Source organism: Chiloscyllium plagiosum, unplaced genomic scaffold (assembly GCF_037043375.1).
Source record: "Chiloscyllium plagiosum isolate Xiang-an unplaced genomic scaffold, Cpla_swu_hap1 HiC_scaffold_39, whole genome shotgun sequence".
Classification (NCBI taxonomy): domain Eukaryota; kingdom Metazoa; phylum Chordata; class Chondrichthyes; order Orectolobiformes; family Hemiscylliidae; genus Chiloscyllium; species Chiloscyllium plagiosum.
In genome coordinates this window covers 866,920-887,453 of record NW_028270177.1, presented here as the reverse complement: position 1 = coordinate 887,453, position 20,534 = coordinate 866,920, and the positions used below count along the sequence as shown (strand labels likewise).

Here is a 20,534-nt window from a genome sequence, read left to right as displayed (position 1 = left end):
GCAGCTTTATAAGACTTTGGTTAGGTCACAATTAGAGTACTGAGTTCAATTCTCATCACCGCATTCCAGGAAGAACGTGGAGGCTTTGGAGAGGGTGCAGAAGAGGTCTACCAGGATGCTGCCCGGATTAGAGGATATGGACTATAAGGAGAGGCTAGAAAAACTTGGCTTGTTTTCTCTGGAGCAGCAGAGACTGAGGGGAAACTTGATAGGTGTTCATAAAATTATGAAATGCATAGATAGTGTTGACAGTCAGAATCTTTTTTCCCAAAGTTGAAAGGTCTAAATTCAGGGGACATACATTTAAGGTGAGGGGGGAAATGTTCAAAGGAGATATGAGAGTGGTAAGAGCGTGGAACATGCTGCCAGGGGTAGTGGTGGAGCCAGATACGATAGGATTGTTCAAGAGACTTTTAGATAAGCAGATGAATATGCAAAGAATGGAGGGATATGGACCAAGGGCAGGCAGAAGGGATTAGTTTAATTTGGCGTTATGTTTGGCACAACATCATGGGTCAAAGAAACCCATTCCTGTGCTGTACAGTTCTATGTTCTTTGAGATACATTATTTAAATAGTGTGTACACTTCAATTCCAGTAGATGGTGCTATAATCTGAATTTGTACAGCACTGACTGGTAAGGTTAACTTAAATAAAATGATAGACCAACCATCCACATGTTTTCCACATACTCTTGAACCATGCTAATCACATTTCACAATACTGTGTTTGAAATTCAATTCAATTGCACAAAAAAAATTATTTTCATAACTCAGATCTATTTTGTCCAATGTCTCAGTGGGATCACCCTATGAACAAAAGATATCTCTAACCTCACCTGGTATAAACAAAGAGCTGATTAAGGCATTCTGTGAAGTAGAATTTGAATAATTTGAATAATTTATTCCATAATTTAAATATTTGCGTATCTTGGTCTCCTGCACATTTAACAAGAGTTTAACATGTCTGACTTCAGGAAATTGAAAACAGCTCCTGAGTTAGTAGAGAACAGTCAAACACACACCAGAAAGAGAAGTCCAGACACATGATAGATATAAGTAAATGAAAGAAATATGAAGCAATGGATTTTAATAGAAATAATGAGATGACAGTAACAAATTCAATAACTGAAAAGGGGTGTGCCTCAGGTGGAGTCTGCACAATTCTATATATTTGGAGCGCATCAAAGGCTTAGAAAAAGGGGAGGAGAGGTTTTATTAGAGCAACACCAGGGATGGACGTCAGTTACATGGGTACTAGAAAAGTTGGAGTTGTTCTCTGCATAAAAAACGTCAAACAGAAGATTTAACAGAAGGGTTCAAAAATCATGAAGGGTTTTGATAGAGTAAATGAGGGAAATGAGTTTTCTCAGGGAAAAAAAACTATCAGCATAGTGCAAGGCAAACAATACTGGCCTTGATGGTAATACACTGTACAGCAATGCTTTAGAGAGCTGATGTGCTATACCTTGAATTGTGAAATCAAGGGATTCATATCTAACAATCCCTACATATTGAAGGAGGTCTCTGTGCGTTACTGGGAGTGAAATCCGACAAGATCCTTCAATAAAGACGAGACAGCAATTTCCTACTATCTGGTCACCGTGGTAATGCAGATTAGAAAAGATGTCCATTGCATGTAACCACTACACATTCCAGAGTATAAAAAAAAGTTACAAATGGACTACAAAAAAAAATTATAACTAGTGGCAGCACACTGCAAACCAATAAATGAGCAACGCAACTGAAGCCTGCTTGAGAAGGAGAATTAGAAGGAAATAGAAAACTAACAGGTCATATTTAATATTTTAAGAGGAACTAAGGTTTGCTATGTAGAAATCTTAAGACTGCAGTTGATTATTCCAAGATACTTTGATAAAAGTTATTTCCATGTAGTACAACTGTGAAGAAAGTTAATTTTACATATATTTAACAGAAGATGTTGAATATGGAGCAGTAGAATGTGTTAGCTGAACAAATGGCCAAACACAATATAATCTCATTAAAACATTCATTCTGACTGGATTCAATACTACCTATACTCACCTCTGTTTGGGAGGGGAGTAAATGGAATGCTCTGAGAAAGCCTCATCAAATTATTCCTCTCAACAGCTGTTAAAAAGAAAGATACACGTATCTCATTAGCCAATTTATTGAGGCATCTTTCATGAGATGTGTTTTTTAAAATATTTATCTTGCAATTCTGACCTGAGTAATAGTAATTGACATCCAGTACAGGCTTGAAAGGAGATCCGATCACTGAGATAGAAATTAAAAATAAGATTAAATCTTTTGAAATAAAATTAAACGGAATTCTTACAACAGAAGGGAGTATCATTTTGATAAAAACATAGAAAACAGGTGCAGGAGTAGGCCATTCAATCATTTAAGCCTGCATTACCATTCAATATGATTGTGGCTGACCATGCAATTTCAGCATCCCACTCCCACTTTCCATACCCTTCAATCGTTTTAGTCACAAAGGCAACGTCCAGCTCTCTCTTGAATATATCTAACGAACTGACTCCAACAGCTTTCTGTGGGAGAGAATTCCAAAGGTTCACAATTCTCTGAGTGAAGAAATTTTTCATTAACTCTGTCCTGAATAGCTTATTCCCTTATTCCTACATGGTGACCCCTCATTCTGGACTTCCCTAATACTGGGAATATTTGTCCCACACCTAGCTTGTCTGGTCCTATCAGAATTTTATATGTTTCTATGAAACTCCCCCCTCATTCTTCTAAATTCCAGTGAGTACAAGCCCAGTCAATCCAGTCTTTCTTTGTGTGTCGGCCACCCTAGGGATCAGTCTGATGAACCTTCGCTGGACTCCCTCAATAGCAAGAATGTCCTTCCTCAGACTAGGAGACCAAAACTGCACACAGTACTCAAGGTGTGGCCGCACCAATACTCTGTACATTTCTATTGCATCATTTTTCTATAAATACTAATTAGGGACATATGAAACAGGATTATCATCTTCTCTGAAGAATTCTCCAAAAATATTGTTTTGTTGCAAATCAAAAGCCAATATATTGTTCAATATTTTATAAAAGCATTGAAAATGTAATTTTATCTCACCTCCCATCTTCTTGTGTCTTGGATGAGATTGATGAGGATTGTAAAAGTGTTGTGCTAAAACAAATGGACAACATTAAGACACAAATATATGAAACAGCTACTCTCAACAGTCAAAGAGAGAGGGGACACAAAATCCCAAGACTGCATTAAAGCCACTTATTTTAAAATGATACACATTTTGAATTTCTTGCATGTGATTTAGTACAATATTGTTAAATAGGTTTCTATATCGATACCAAAGTAACCTGTAATTTCTAAGGAGCAATGAGACAGAAACTTAATAGTGTTCATTTTGCAGTTGAGGCCAGAACTTACTGTTTTGACATGCATTTGAACATGAGGGAACAAGAGAGAAAAAGTATCAGTGGGTTTGTTGTAAAGTTAACTCTTGTAGGTTTCCATGCTGGTCCTGTACAAATACTTCAAGTGTTGCTCCACATTCAAAGCTGATTTTAAACATACTATGCATGTAATGAGGGCAGATAGTTATGCCAAACAACCTGGATATACAGAATGACCCATCTGAAATGGGTTTTGCCTGCATAGGACAAGTCAGTTATGCAGAAAGAGAGCTGCAATATTAAACATAGCTGATGAAAGAAATAAGATTTAAGGTGCTTATAAAGGTCTTGTTCCAAAATTCACTCCAAAAGGAATGCAATTATGCCTTTTTGACAGAGTACATTCACTTAAGATGCAGTAAACAGATTGTAAAGAGCTTAGCTGTTAAAGGCTCATTGGAATTAAGTCTTCGGGTTTATGCTAAATTTGAAATATTACTACAATGTTATTTCACTTATGAAAATCAACTTGAACTCAACACAATGAGCATCAACATATTTAACATTTGTTAAAATGTGGTTCATGCGCACAAAACAGCTTGGGCAGTAAAACAAGGTGTGCCCTATAGATCAACGTGCCATTTAAACCTTCAAAATGAAACATGTGAAAGCCAAACGCCAAGGCTCATAGCCTTGTGACAGTGTATTAGAACAAAATACTTTGCATTTTTAAAATGTTAGTTTTTGGAAAACGTGACATAAAACCGAACTGAAACGTAAAGTCTTACCATTTAAGGCATCTTCACCAACAGCCCTGAAATACAGAAGTTAACAGTTTTGGTTTTACATTTTTTTTTTGGCCAGATACAATTTATATTGAATCCATCCTGTAAACATATAAAAACATATTATCCAATACAAGTTAATTCACTAACAATAGAAATCAGTCTTACTCATACTGAAGTTTAATACACTTGATGTTATGCATTAACTTGGAACACAAATGTGAGGTGTGTCATTAGACATTTTTCACTGTACTATGTTTGTGCCATTGAAAAGATTAGTCCTTTATATTATAACAACTGCCGGTCTCCTGCCGTGCCGGTCAGGGCGGCACGGTGGCACAGTGGTTAGCACTGTTGCCTCTCAGTGCCAGAGACCCGGGTTCAATTCCCGCCTCAGGCGACTCACTGTGTGGAGTTTGCACGTTCTCCCCGTGTCTGCGTGGGTTTCCTCCGGGTGCTCCGGTTTCCTCCCATGTGCAGGTCAGGTGAATTGGCCATGCTAAATTGCCCATAGTGTTAGGTAAGGGGTAAATGTAGGGGTATGGGTGGGTTGTGCTTCAGCGGGTCGGTGTGGACTTGTTGGGCCGAAGGGCCTGTTTCCACACTAATGTAATCTAAAAAAAATCTAAATCTAATCCTTTTCAGAAGGAGTAGATCCTATTTAAATGAAATGTTTTGGCACTGCAGCAACTAAATAATAAATAGTCTTGTTCTTGTATTTTTAAAAATGTTCTTTTAAAAAAGTTTTTTTTGGATATTACAACAAACACAAAACACAACAATTCACAACAGTACAAAGAAGCCCACTAATTGCATAAATAAATAAATAATTTAAAAACCATGATAGTAATACTAATGATAATAATATGGCTCTGTGAAACAAAGTAATAGCCCTGAATCATCAAGAACATAAATTTATACATATTCATGTGTTCATAATTCCTCCTCTGTGGATACCAGAGTCATAAAACAGAATCGTCATGACTATATAAAGGCCCTTACTAGTGTGCCAGACACATCTGTGCCCAGGTCCAACAAGGGCCACCACGTTTTATAGAAATTTTCTGTTTCATGGTGCACCATGCTTGCGAGAAAATCCAAAGAGATGTGCTCCATGACCAGCTTATGCCAACCTGACAACCCTGGGGGATTTCCAGCCACCCATCCTAACAGGATGTTCTTTCTTGCACAAAAAGTGAAGATACGGAATAGCTTTTTTGTTGTATGCATCTAAAGGAGGTACAGTACCTAAGCCAAGAAGAGATAACAACTCCATCTCCATCTGTCCCTAAGACCCTCTCTATTTCATCTGCCACAGCACTCCAGTATGCCTCAAGCCTGTGGCAAGACCAGAGACAATGAGTGAGAGTGCCCGTACTCATTTTGCACTTGGGACATATTGAAAATACTCCCACTTTAAATTTTGAGACACAATCTGGAGCCAAGTGGACCCTGTGGAGAAATTCAATTGCAAGGCATGGGTCCTATTGCAAATCGAGATCCTTCTTGCATTTTCTAAGATATCCTCCCATGCCTCAGAGGAGACCTTCAACACTAGTTCTCTCTCCCATACCTTACAAACCACTCGGTCTCGTCTGGGAGCCTTCTCCCAGCAGGTGATAAAGAGTGCTGATAGAAAGTGTACTTTTAGCACTAAGCACCCTCTTCTCTATGTCGGATCTATAAAAGAGTCAATTAGGACTGTAGTTCTTTTTTGAATATAACCCCAGATTTGGAAAAGATCACATCTCGAGCTATCAATGAGTCCCCTCAAACAGGGCACCCAGGCAAGTCACAACCCTAGCTGCCCAAAGTTTAGACCCCAGGTCCATTTCCCCAGCTGAAAACCTGACATACCAACTATAGGCGTCAAAAAAATGTTTTAGCAATTAGCGAGTTTTTGAGAATATTTGTAGCTCAGGTTGAGGTTCTAGATGTAAGTTTGCTTGCTGAGCTAGGAGGTTCGTTTTCAGATGTTTTGTCACGATACTAGGTAACATAATCAGCGAGCCTGTGGTGAAGAGCTGGTGGTATGGCCCACTTTTTTTGTATGTTAGTTTCCTTGGGTTGATGATGTCATTTCCTTTGATGATGTCATTTCCTGTTCTTTTTCTCAGGGGGTGATAAACAGGATCCAAGTCAATGTGTTTGTTGAGAGAGTTCCGGTTGGTGTGCCATGCTTCTAGGAATTCTCATGGGTGTCTCTGTTTGGCTTGTCCTCGGATGGATGTGTTGTCCCAGTCGAAGTGGTGTCCTTCCTCATCTGTATATAAAGACACGAGTGAAGAGTGGGTCATGTCTTTTTGTGGCTAGTTGATGTTCATGTATCCTGGTGACTAGTTTTCTGCCTGTTTGTCCAAGGAAGTGTTTGTTACAATTCTTGCAAGGTATTTTGAAATGACATTAGTTTTGCTCATTGTCTGTATAGGGTCTTTCAAATTCATTAGTTGCTGTTTTAGTGCGTTGGTGGGTTTGTGGGTTACCATGATGCCAAGGGGTCTGAGTAGTCTGGCAGTCATTTCCGAGATGTCTTTGATGTAGGAGAGTGGCTTGGGTTTCTGGACGCCTTTTGTCTGCTTGTTGGATTTGTTGCTGAGAAATCGGTGGATCGTGTTCATTGGATACCCAATTCTTTTTGAATACACTGTATAGGTATAGTGTATTCAAAAGGAACAGGTGTTTTTGGCATCATAGTAGCCCACAAACCCACTAACACACTACAACAGCAAATGAACTTGAAAGACCCTATGCAGACAACAAGCAAAACTCATTTACAAAATATCTTGCAAGGACTATAACAAACACTACATTGGATAAACAGGCAGAAAACCAGCCACCAGGATACATGAACATCAACTAGCCACAAAAAGACATGACCCACTCTCACTAGTATCCTTACATACAGATGAGGAAGGACACCACTTCGACTAGGACAAGCCAAACAGAGACACATGCGGGAATTCCTAGAAGCACGGTACTCCAGAGCTCTATCAACAAACACATCGACTTGGATCCCATTTACCACCACCCCCCAACCCAGAGAAAAGAAAAGGAAATGACATTACCAACCCAAGGAAACCTAAACTACACAAATAAAAAGCAGTCCATACCACCAGTACTTCACCGGAGGCTCGCTAATTATGTTACCTAGTATGGTGACAAAATGTCTGAAAACGAACCTTCTAGCTCAGTGAGCAAACTTACATGTTTTAGCCATATTGCTCTCACTCTGTCGCATTGCCCTCCATGCTTTAACAGTATTAATAACTATTGGGCTATGGTAATATTCCTTAACTGTCCTCCTTTTGTTCAAGAACAGCAAGATAGTAAGAGGACATCTTGCCTGAGATGCTTCAATGTCTAACCATAGTGAGCGAGGGTCCCCCAGGGCCCAGTAACTCATGTAAGATAGCAACAAGCTTAATTGATAGTTGTTGATATCTGGGAGGTCCACTCCTCCCAGTCTATGGGGTAGCTGCAGTTTAGTCAGTTTAATAAGGAGCTGCTTGTGACATCAGATAAAAGAACTGAACTAGCCATTCAGTCTCCTGAATATTTGTTTAGTAAAGATCAAGGGGAGCATTCACATAGGGTACAGGCGGCGGGAGAGAATATTCATTTTATCGAGGGCTATCCGACCAAGAGATCGGAAGCGCCTCCCATCTTTGAAGGTGTTGTTTAATTCTATCCAATAAATGGGCACAATTGGTTTTAAATAGCCGATCAAAAACAGGAGTAATGACAATACCTAAGTACAGAAAGCCCTCCTGTGACCATCTAAAGGGAAATCAAAATTCATCCTCAGGGCCAGGCATTTGCAGCAGGCCACCCATGGGCATGGCCTCGGATTTCGAAAAGTTGATCTTGTAACCTGAGAAACCGCCAAACAAATTAATGCATTGTATCAGATGAGGTCCCGATACTGTTGGGCTTGACAAAAAGACAATAACATCATCTGCATACAATGCAACCTTATGCGACTTTGTTCCCACTTATGGAGCAGATATATTGGGATCCCTACATTTGGCCTCTGCCAGTGGTTCAATCATCAATGTGAAAAGCAACGGTGATAGGGGCAGTCAACAGGGCTGTTCCCTAAGGATATTAAAATTGCTTGACCACCCACCATTTGTGAGAACCATGGCCAGACAGTCACTATAAAGAATGTTTACTGCTCTGATAAAGACCTCACCCAAGCCAAATCGCTTTAAAAGTATAAAAAAAAGTCACTCAACCTGATCAAATGCCTCCTCTACACCTAAAGAGAGGTCACTAATCCCTACAATGACCATTGCTGACATACTTGGATCACATTAAGTAACCACTTGACATCATTAGAGGATCTGCGGTCCTTTGTAAAACCAGTCTGATCCTCCTTAATACAGGGTAGCACAGTTTCCAGCCTCAGTGCAAGAGTCTTAGATAAGATTTTGAAATTGACATTCAGATGTGACTTGGGTCTAGAAGCACATTCCTCCAGGGCCCTCCTTTTTTTTTAAAAGGATAAGAGAGATGTTTGCCTCTCAAAGATGGTGGGAGGAGGCCACTACTGTATGAATCATTAAACATACTAAGCATTGGTCTTGACAATATACTTTTAATTTCCTTATAAAATTCATGGAGGAGCTGTCTCACAGCCTCCTGCACTGACAATGGGGCATTAAGGAGAGACTCTTGTTCAGGGATCACACCATGGAGAGCCAGATACAAAAAAAAATACTCCATTCTAGCCCATTCACCTTCACAACTTTCAGACCGGTACAGTTCAGAACAAATTTCCAAAATGCCGCATTAATCCTTTCAAAATCACTGGTAAGGTTTCCAGTACTTTCCATGATCAAAGTGATGGCTTGAGGAGCACTCCTTTTCCTGGCAAGATACGCTAAGTACTTCCCTGTTTGTCACCATGCTCAAACATTTGTTTTGCAAAAGTAAGCTCCTTTATAGCTGTCCATGCGAGCATGGAGTTCAATGTGGACCCGAGTGCTGTGATCCTCTGTAATTTAGCCAGCAAGGGCCTATCAAAGTATGCCTTCTCAGCTGCCTTCAACCATGTTTCGAGCAAGCATTGCTGCTCACCCTTCTGCTGTTTCTTACTGGCAAAATAGGAAATAATTAACCCCTGGCACAGGCTTGAGCAGTTTCCCAGAGAACGGATGGATTACTGGTCGAGCCTGAATTAATGTCAGAAAATCCCTGAATTCATTGGAAAAGTACTCAATAAACGGCTATCCTTAAGAATGCAGGGATTCATTCGCCAGTACCCCAAACCTAGTACAGTATCCTTATTCTTAACTATCACGTACACTGGGGTATGAACAGAGACAGTAATGTTGTCAATTGCACATGATACCAACGAGCCCAAATGCGCTGCGGAAGTCAAGAGGAGATCAATCCTGATATGACATTTGTGCAGATTGGAAAAAGAATGCAAAATCTCTGCCTGTAGGGTGAAGGCATCTCAAGACATCCACCAGTCCTAGTTCAACACACAAATCCATTAGTTGCTTAGATCGTGATAATGATATCGGAGGGCCTTTAGGCAATCTGTCTACCATAGGATCTATTAGTCAATTAAAATCCCCCGCTACATTCATATGGCAAGATGCAAGACTCATCAATTTAGAAAGTGTGTCTACCAGGAGCCCAAGAGGGTGGACTGGGGGACAGTAAACGTTTAAGATCCCATATTCTTCCCTATTTACCAAGGCTTTAAGAATTACACATGTTCTGTGTGTCTTTAATACACTCTAACAACTTAGATGGGAGATTCTTCCAAACAAGTATGGCTACTCCCTATTCCTGGCATTCAAAGGTGAGAAATAAACCCAGTCATACCCATTCTGCTGCAGTTTAAAATGTTCTGCATCATCTAGATGTGTCTCCTGCAATAAGTATTGGGTACAGGAGTTGGGAGGTCATGTTGCGGCTATACAGGACATTGGTTAGGCCACTGTTGGAACATTGCATGCAATTCTGGTCTCCTTTCTATCGGAAAGATGTTGTGAAACTTGCAAAGGTTCAGAAAAGATTTACAAGCATGTTGCCAGGGTTGGAGGATTTGAGCTATAGGGAGATGCTGAACAGGGTGGGGCTGTTTTACCTGGAGCGTCGGAGGCTGAGGGGTAGCCTTATAGAGGTTTACAAAATTATGAGGGGCATGGATAGGGTGGATAGGGTAAATAGGCAAAGTCTTTTCTCTGCGGTCGGGGAGTCCAGAACTAGAGGGCATAGGTTTAGGGTGAGAGGGGAAAGATGTAAAAGAGACCGAAGGGGCAACTTTTTCACGCAGAGAGTGGTACATGTATGGAATGAGCTGCCAGAGGAAGTGGTGGAGGCTGGTTCAATTGCAACATTCAAGAGGCATCTGGATGGGTATATGAATAGGAAGGGTTTGGAGGGATATGGGCCGGGTGCTGGCAAGTGGGACTGGATTGGGTTGGACCAAAGGGTCTGTTTCCATGCTGTATATCTCTATGACTCTATCAGAAACTGATTATAACAAATTCTGTTCAACTTGAAGGTGAGTATTTGTGCTGTGTAGGTGCAGCACATGACGTCAGACTGAACTATTTTCATGAACAGATGCTGTATCAGTAAAATTACAGATTCTGATCTGGGGATGAAAATGTATTTTTAATTTCAATTCTTCAAGCATGATTACAGAAAATACTATAATTAAGAAAACTAAATCTAGCTTGGATCAATTATTTTCCCTGAAATGATAGAACTTCTCATTTCCAGTGTTAAACAGCATAGCCCTAATAACTAAATTATGCAAGAAACAAGAGTAGGCCATTCAGCCTCCTGAGTCTACTCGTCATTTAATGAGATTATCGATGATCTGATTGTAATCTCAAATTTGCATTCCTACCAAGTCCAGATAGCTTTTCACCCCTTTCCTTAACAAGAATCATAAGACCATAAGACATAGGAGCGGAAGTAAGGCCATTCAGCCCATCGAGTCCACTCCGCCATTCAATCATGGCTGATGGACATTTCAACTCCACTTACCCGCATTCTCCCCATAGCCCTTAATTCCTTGTGACATCAAGAATTTATCAATTTCTGCCTTGAAGACATTTAGTGTCCCAGCCTCCACTGCACTCTGCGGCAATGAATTCCACAGGCCCACCACTCTCTGGCTGAAGAAATGTCTCCGCATTTCTGTTCTGAATTTACCCCCTCTAATTCTAAGCTTGTGCCCATGGGTCCTAGTCTCCTCGCCTAACGGAAACAATTTCCTAGCGTCCACCCTCTCCAAGCCATTATTATCTTGTTCTGTCTTAAAAATATTCCAAGACACGACTTCAATGCCTATTCAGAGTGTTTCAAAGATTCACCACCCTGAGGGGAAGAAATAAATCACCTCAATCAAGTGACTCCTTATTTTTAAACAATAATTCCTACATCTACATTCTCCCATAGAAGATAACATCCTAATCATATCTACCATCACATTCCTTCATGATTTTATGTTTCAAACAAGTCACCTCTTACTCCTCTGAACTTCAACTGATTTAAGCCATTCTTCATAACTGCCTCCTTGTATCCTTTTTAAAATAAGTTAACCAATACTGTATATGGTACTCCAGATGTGGTCACAACTGAAGCATACCTGCCTCCCTTCTGCATTCAAATCCACTGAAGATTGCAAAGACTATGTTTATGCTTTAGGCTGTGAAAGTATGAAAAATTACTGCTTTGGACCCAGGGACTGTACAAAACAATTTTGTGTTTTATAAAAAGGCAAACAGAGCTCATTGCATTTTGTATCTACAATGTTGCTTTGTTCAAGCAGTGACGGAGAAGGTTAGAGTCCTCAGTTCTAAGTGTGTGTGTCTCAGACATTTGCCCAGTGACAAATGTTTGACTGGTTTTTCAACCAGGAGCAGTTGTGCGTGTTTCGGAGCACTCACCATGGTAACAATTTTTTGATTGAGCAAGTAGCTACAGCTTTGTGTTCGGACAATACAGCTTGAAGGAGCAAACATCTCACTCTTGCCCTTCTATGACTGGCAAAGTCAAAAGAAAATCCCAAGTCGCACGTTACTTTCCTGCTCTCTCTCTCTTTCTGCAAATTCCCTTCTTGAAAGGCAAAAGGGAAAACCAGCAAACACACAGAGGCAAATTGAACAAAAATTGAGAACTGATATGTCCACAAGCTTGGATCCTCAACAGAAAATTCAGAATAACCAGAAGAGAATGGACAGAAAACATCCGATTGACATTTGTCATCTAGACAGTGCCAGACTGTGCTTCACTGACACTTTTTTTGTTTCTTTTCCACCCATAACAGTTGTGTCTTGTCTGGTTTCTTTATATATTTATACCTCTGTGGGATTTTTTTTAAAAAAGGAGAAAAGTTATAAATTACTAATTTATATTTCTTTCCTGCCACAGGCTGAAATCAAATTTCAACGAACAGTTGTTTCCTTGCTAAGTACGAAAACCTGAGTGTTTACTTTTAATCTGGGTTTGGCAGTCAGATAAATTGGACAGTTTAGATAACGTGGTTAAATCTTTTCACATTTGTGATGACTCCAGGAATATGGGGTTTGATTTCCAGTGCACGATTCCAGTGTGCTGTGACAGCAATATTCTATTAGTTTTTGTAATTACTTGCTGTACCTGCACACTAGCCTTTTGAAATTCATGCACAAGGACATTCAAACCCCTCTGTATCTCACACCACGTGAGAATGTTTCTTTTGCATTCTCCCTGCCAAATTGTACCATTTCATACTTTCCCATGTTATACTTCATTTATCGCTTCTTTGTCTGCTCATTTAATCTATACCTTTTGATGCCTCCTCATGACTGCTTCATAACTAACTTCCCTACCCACATTTGTTTCACAAATTGACAACCAATCCGTCCATCTCTTCTTGCAGGTTATTTATAAAAATTGTAAGCAGTTGAAGTCTTAGCATTGGTCCCTGTGATGTACTACTTGTTACATCTTGCCAACTTGAAAAAGACCAATTTATGCGAACTCTCTTCTTCCGGTTAGCCAGCCAATCTTGTAACATGCCAACAGGCTGCCTCCAACCATGAGTGCTTATTTTCCACATAACTTTTGATATGGCACTTTATCAGATGCCTTCTTGAAACCTTTTAAGTAATAAAGGACATTCACATTTTATCCATAGCACATGTTAATTTGTCAAAGAACTGTAATTGATTGGGTAAACAGGATTTCCTCTTCACAAAATCATGTTGACTCTACCTAATTACCTTCATTTTTTTTCTAAGCACCTTGCCATTTCCACTAAAATAGAAAGCACATTCCCAAAACAGACGTTAAGCTAACTTGAAAATAGTTTCCTTCTTTCAGCTTTTTTGAATAAAGAAGTTACATATGCTACTTCCAATATACTGGGACCTTTCCCATGTCTAAGGACTTTTGGAAAATTAAAATCAGTGCATCAACTATCCCATAGCTATTTCTTTATTGTCGCAGGATTAAGTCCATCAGGACACTTGAGTGTCTGCAGCTCCAAATTCAGTATCACTTCCCTGATGTTTGTAAATATCTCAGTTACAACTGCTTGTGGGATGTTGTATCCATTACAGTGAAGACTGGTGCAAAACACTTGCTGAATTCATCTGCCTCCTTATTTTCCATTACTAATTATCCATTTGCATGCACTGCAGGACCAATGCTCACTTATTTTTCAAATATTCCTATAAACCCTTGCTTTTATTTTTACATTTCTGGCAAGCTTTCTCTTATATTCTCACTTTTCACACTATTAGCCTGAGTCATCTTCTAAAAATTCTGTTCAATGTTCAAGCTATCAACAAAATGAGTGTTAAATGTTGCATATCAGCAAACAAAAATGTTCAGTGATATTAATGCGGTCATCAGGTAAGGATAAGAAATTCATTTAGACGGTAAATAGGGACCATTGCAGTACATCTGGGTGAATTCAAATTGTACAGTAAAATTGTAAGTTAAAACTATAAAAGGTAAATCCAGTCAATGATGTACACTGCTACAAATTACCATTCCATTCACTTACATTTGACAACTGGTTGCAATTTGTCTGTCTTCAAGACGGTCCTACAAATAGAAAAAGCATGCTCATGTTATATACAAATATGTTAGCATTGTGTGTTCTTTAGAACCTTGTTCACATCTGGTGTGAAGCTTACATGATAACAAAAGGTCAATCACGAAATCAGAAATCTGGAAGAATAAACATAAACCAAAGCAATCTGAGGCATCTTCCTTTTGTTATTTCCCTTCCCTCTTCTTTGTTTAAGAGCAGTTCATCTAAAATATATTCCTGGGTAATCTTTCATCAAAGCTGTAAAATGAATATTTTCTCCACCAAAGCTGCCTTATCTGCAGACTGTTTTCAGCACTTTGTATGTTAGTTCATTTTTCAACTTGTTGAAACTTGCAAGCAAGAATGCAGTGTTTACGAGATTAGATGTTTGCTTTCCTGCATCTGAATATAATTTCTGTAAAGCACTGCCACTCAACACTGTTACAATCTCAGCTGATGTCAATACTGGACAAGTCAGATTCCAGACAGAAACATGGCTTGTTAGATCCTAACCTTGCTTCTTTTTATACTGAGGAGGCAACACACTCACAAATGTCTGCATTATACTTTTACCACAAAGAATAAAACATTGTTTAAACAAGAAAAAAAACATGAGCAAGATGATCAAAGTGCTAGAGAAAGTCAATAGGTCTTGTAGCATCTGTGGAGAAAGAAACTGAGTTAGCGTTTCATAGTCATATGACACAGAAACAGATCCTTTGGTCTAACTCGTCCGTGCTGAACAGGTTACCCAAACTAAAGCAGTCCCACTTGCCTGTGTTTGGCTCATATCCTTCGAAACCTTTCCTACTCACTTGCCTATCCAAATCAAATCCAATGTTTCTTCTTCAGAGTTTCAGAAAACTGCCAGACCTGTTGCATTTCTCCAGCACCGATTTTTAAAAGAAAACGTACGTATCTCTACATCTGCAGCATTTTGCTTTTATTTGAATGAACAATACTGCACTAGATAAAGTTGGAAAGATGTTATTACAAACATCAGCAAAAGATTCAGGTTCTCACAACACCTTGAAACATCAGTTGGTTAGACAACAGATTTGCAATGCAGAGTGATGCCAATAGCGTGGGTTGAATTTCCACACCTGAGGTTAACATGACTTTACCCCCTTTTAAACCCAATAATTTCCTTACAAACACTCAAACCTCACATAGCACAGAAACAGGCCCTTCCGCTCACCTGTTTACACTGACCAACACATACTAAGCTACACTAATCCAATTTAGCTGCACTTGGTCCATGGCTTCCTATGCCCTGGTTCCCATTACTCTAATGCTTCTTAATCAGGCTGGCACAGCTGCTACCAGCTTCTTAGCAGCAAATTTCTGTGCATTTATTGGATGTTGTTTTCTTCAGCTGGTATCTCTCCTCATGATACCCGAAACAGACTGCAAACCAAATTCACTATTAAATTCTTTTAACTCAGTTCCCAGCTGGCTTGCCTCCATGACAAAGAACCTGAATATATCTGACTGGCTTCCAGATCGTCATGTGCCCGAGACCCCTGTTGCTAGGCAACAAGCTTTCTCTTGCATATCTTTTAATGCACTGAATTATTTGATACCATCTCTTCACTTCAAGGCTGTAAAACCTTTAAGATACATGCAAACAAGCTTCTAGACTCCTCAGCATCAAGCTCCTGAGAATACTAAAACCCACGTTTCCCCTTTCTTGACACACAGAAACATGAAATGAACTTAAAATTATACATTGTTCTTAACAATGTATTTCACAGTATTGAACAAATTATTTTTCAATTGTTCTTGGCAATCTTTTGGCTGTATCATGCAAATTTGTACATCTAAATTGAACTCTCATAAATTGAAGCATTTTTAAAGGGCCTCAACTTCACAGCAGTCACACTATAGAAGGCAGCAATTTCAATTTCTCTAGCAGTGCACATTTTCAGGATATCCAAAATATTCCATAACCAATCCTTGTTTTGGAATCAAAACTGCTTTAGATAAGGTTACAGCAAAGAGTTGAAGCAAAGGCAAAACACTTTTGCGAGAATCAAGGATTAATTTGTCGATCGGCGCTTCGCTAACAAAGTTTCTTAAGCAACTGATTAATATACTTGATTGCAGTCAACCAGACCTGAGAAACACATTTAATCAAAGTTTGAGGTGAAACAAATAGCTCGTCAACAATCCTGCACACACTGGACAAAAACTGACCCTTCTAAACTATAGAATTCCCAGTTATTATTTGGAAAGTTAAGGCCCCCATAACAACAACTCTGTTACTTTCGCTCCAACCTAGAATCATCTTTGCAATCCCTTCCTCGATATCTCTGGAACTTTTCAGAGGGCGACAGAAAACCCCCAACAGAGGGACCTCTCCTTTACGGTTTCTAACCTCAGTAGAAGAGTCCTCATCAAACGTCCTTTCTGCCACTGTAATAATCTCCTTGTAACAATGCCACGCCTCCCCCTCTTTTACCACCTTCCCTGTTCTTACCGAAACATCTAAACCCTGGAACCTGCCACAATCATTCCTGCCCCATCTCATCAATGTCTCGAAAATGGCCACAATATCAAAGTCCCAGGTACGAACCCATGCTGCATGTTCACCCACCTTATTCTGGATGCTCCTGGCATTGAAGTAGACATACTTCAAACCACCTTCCTGCCTGCAGGGTGAATTCTTGCGACCTTGAAACCTTATTTCTGACCTCGCTTCTCTCAAACTCCTGTACATGGAGCTACAGTTTAGGTTCTCATCCCCCTACTGAATTAGTTTCAATCCTCCTGAAGAGCATTAGCAAATTTCCCCCCAAGGAAATTGGTACCCCTTTGGTTCAGGTATAGACCCTCCTATTTGTAGAGGTCCCATCGACCCCAGAATGAGCCCCAATTATTCAGGTATCTGAATCCCTCCCTCATGCACCACCCCTGAAGCCACGTGTTCAACTCCTCTCTCCCCCTATTCTTCACCTCGCTAGCACGTGGCACGAGCAACAGAGATAAGAACTCTTTGTTCCAGCTCTAAGCTTCCACCTCAGCTCCCTGAATTACTGCCTTACATCTCCATCCTTCTTTTACTTATGTCGTTGATGCTGATGTGGACCATGACATGGGGATATCCCCCCCCTCTTCGAGGATTCTGAAAACACAATCCGAAACTTCACGAACCCTAGCACCTGGGAGGCAACATACCAACTGCAAATCTCTCTTTTCCCCACAGCATCTCCTATCTGGCCCCTTAACTATGGAGTCCCCAATGACTAATGCTTTGCACATCTACCCACTTCCCTTCTGAGCAACAGGGACAGACTCTGTCAGAGACCTGTACCCCTGGTAAATTGCACCACGCCCAGCAGTATCCAAAACGGTATACTTGTTATTGAGGGGTACGGCCACAGGGGATCCCTGCACTGTCTGCCTGTTCCCTTTCCGTCCCCTGACTGCAATCCATCTACCTTTTTCCTGTACCTGAGGTGTGACTACCTTCCTGTAACTCCTCTCAATAACCCCCCCGCCTCCTGAATGATCCAAAGTTCATCCAGCTCCAGTTCCCTAATGCAGTTTCCAAGGAGCTTGAGTTGGGTGCACTTCCCGCAGATGCAGTTAGCATGGACACTGGTGACCCTTACCTCTCATTCTACTGAAGGAACATTCAACTGCCCTACCATCTATTCCCACTGTTCTGAATTCCCAAACAATCTATATATTAAAAAAAAACTAGTTACCTTACCAAATCGGCACTCAGGATCTTTTTGTCTGGTTAGAGGAGGATGATGAATGGGAGACACTACCTTCCTGGCAGCCCCGGTCCTCACTCCCGCTGCTGCTGTTTCGAAAGTTGAGGCCATTCCTCCCACAAGGTGAGCTTTTAAACAATTAACTTACCTTCCAGGCAGTGGTGGGAGTGAGTAGGATGGTAGTAACACTACTACCCTTCCTTCAATCTGAAATATAATTCTCATTGTGCTTTGAAGCTTTTGTCACCCATATTATTCACAACAACCATGACACTCACCATTCTGGAACTTTACATGAGTTGAGCTTAATAGTACATCCCTATACTCACTCTCAAGCAACTCAGAATTTAAAGAACAGAGAAGAAAATTTACAGCCCCGGAACAGGCCCTTCGGCCCTCCAAGCCCGAGCCGATCCAAATCCAATGTCTAAACCTAGGTCAATTCCTAAGCACCTGTATCCCTCTGCTCCCCACCTACTCATGCATCTATCCAGATGCACCTTAAATGAATCTACTGTGCCTGCCTCTACCACCTCTGCTGGCAACGTGTGCCAAATGCCCACCACCCTCTGTGTAAAGTACTTGCCATGTGTATCCCCCTTAAACGTTTCACCTAACCTAACCTATTCAACCTCTCTTCATAGCTAGCACCTTCCATACCAGGGAACATCCTTGTAAATCTTCTCTGCACCCTCTCCAAAGCGTCCACATCCTTTTGGTAATGTGGTGACCAGAACCGTACACAGTATTCTATATGCAGCCAAACCAATGTCTTGTACAATTTTAACATGACCTGCCAGCTCTTACGTTGAAACTTTATTGCTGGAACAGCACAGCAGGTCAGGCAGCATCCAGGGAACAGGAGATTCGACGTTTCGGGCACAGGCCCTTCTTCCTGAAGAAGGGCCTGTGCCCGAAACGTCGAATCTCCTGTTCCCTGGATGCTGCCTGACCTGCTGTGCTGTTCCAGCAATAAAGTTTCAACTGCCAGCTCTTACACCCAATAACTCGTCCGATGAAGACAAGCATACTATATGCCTTCTTGAACATTTTATCCACCTGTGCAGCAACCTTCGGGGTACAATGGACCTGCATTCCCAGATCTCTCTGCCAATCAGCTATTCCCAAGGCTCTTCCATTCATTGTATAATTCGCTCTAGAATTAGACTTCCCAAAATGTATCACCTCACATTTGTCTGGATTGAAATCCATCGGCCATTTTTCTGCCCAACTTTCCAGTCTATCTATATCCTTCTGTATTCTCTGACAGTCCCTTATGCTTTCTGCTACTCCACCAATCTTCATGTCATCTGCAAACTTGCTGATCATACCAACAGTGCCCCCTTCCAGATCATTTATGTATATTACAAACTGGTCACCTTTCTCCATTTTGAGAAACTCCCTTCAACTACTACTGTCTCCTGTTGCTCAACCAGTTCTTTATCCACCTAGCTGGAACACTCTGCACACCAAGTGACTTCACTTTCTCCATTAGTCTACAATGAGGAACCTTATCAAATGCCTTACTAAAGCCCATGTAGATGACGTCAACAGCCCTTCCTTCACCTATCAACTTGGTCACTTCCTCAAAGAACTCTATTTTAAAAGTTGGTTAGGCAGGATCTCCCCCGCACAAAACCATGTTGCCTATCACTGATAAGGAGAAAGTGAGGTCTGCAGATGCTGGAGATCAGAGATGGAAATGTGTTGCTGGAAAGGGCTGAAGAAGGGCTAATGCCCGAAACGTCGATTCTCCTGTTCCCTAGATGCTGCCTGACCTGCTGCGCTTTTCCAGCAACACATTTCTATCACTGATAAGCCCATTCTTTTCTAAATATAAATAGATCCTATCCCCCAGTACCATCTCTAGCAACTTTCCCACCACTGACGTCAGGCTCATTGGTCTGTAGTTACCCAGAATATCCCTACTACTTTCTTGTACAGGGGGACAACATGAGCAACCTTCCAGTCCTCTGGCATCTCACCTGTATTTAAGGATGCCATAAAGATATCTGTCAGGGCCCCAGCTATTTCCTCTCTCGTCTCCCTCAGCAATCTGGGATAGATCCCATTCAGTCCTGGGGACTTGTCCACCTGAATAACCTCTAGCCTACCCAACACATCTTCCCTACTTATGTCAACGTGATCCTGACTAATCAAACTTCTATCTCTAATTTCAAGATTCATCATGTTCACTGAGGAGAGGAACACGGATACAAAGTAATCATTCAGAATCTCACCCATTCTCTCAGGTTCTTCACACAGCCTTCCTTCATTATCCTTTAGTGGACCAATCTTTTCTCAAGTTACCCTCTTGCTTCTTATATAAGAATAAAATGCTTTGGGATTCTCTTTAATACTGCTCGCTAAAGCTATTTCATGACCCCTTCAGCCCGCTTGATTCCTTGTTTAAGACTGGTCCCACTCTTCCGATATTCGTCCAGGGCCCATTCTGTTCTTAGCTGCCTGAACCTTATGCATTATCATGGGTCAACATAGGCTCTGGGCACCTCCAAAAAAAGGAGTTTTCCAGTTCTGAAGAAATCATTTTGGGCTTGAAACATTATGTTTTGCTCGCAACAGATACTTCTGGAATAGCTGAATTTCTCCAG

The 20,534-nt window shown here is 40.8% G+C and overlaps 1 protein-coding gene across 3 annotated transcripts in view; it reads right to left on the bottom strand.

The window, feature by feature from the left end:
- trpm7 (transient receptor potential cation channel, subfamily M, member 7) overlaps positions 1–20,534 on the bottom strand; it is a 199,448-nt gene that overhangs the window by 24,034 nt on the left and 154,880 nt on the right. For all 3 annotated transcript variants that reach the window (XM_087981216.1, XM_087981215.1, XM_087981217.1), the window contains 5 exons: positions 14,171–14,211; positions 4,150–4,175; positions 3,081–3,134; positions 2,207–2,257; positions 2,045–2,110 (listed from right to left, as the gene is read on the bottom strand). In XM_087981216.1, coding sequence (XP_087837342.1) covers positions 2,045–2,110; positions 2,207–2,257; positions 3,081–3,134; positions 4,150–4,175; positions 14,171–14,211 — 238 coding nt within the window. The remainder of the gene's footprint in view (positions 1–2,044; positions 2,111–2,206; positions 2,258–3,080; positions 3,135–4,149; positions 4,176–14,170; positions 14,212–20,534) is intronic.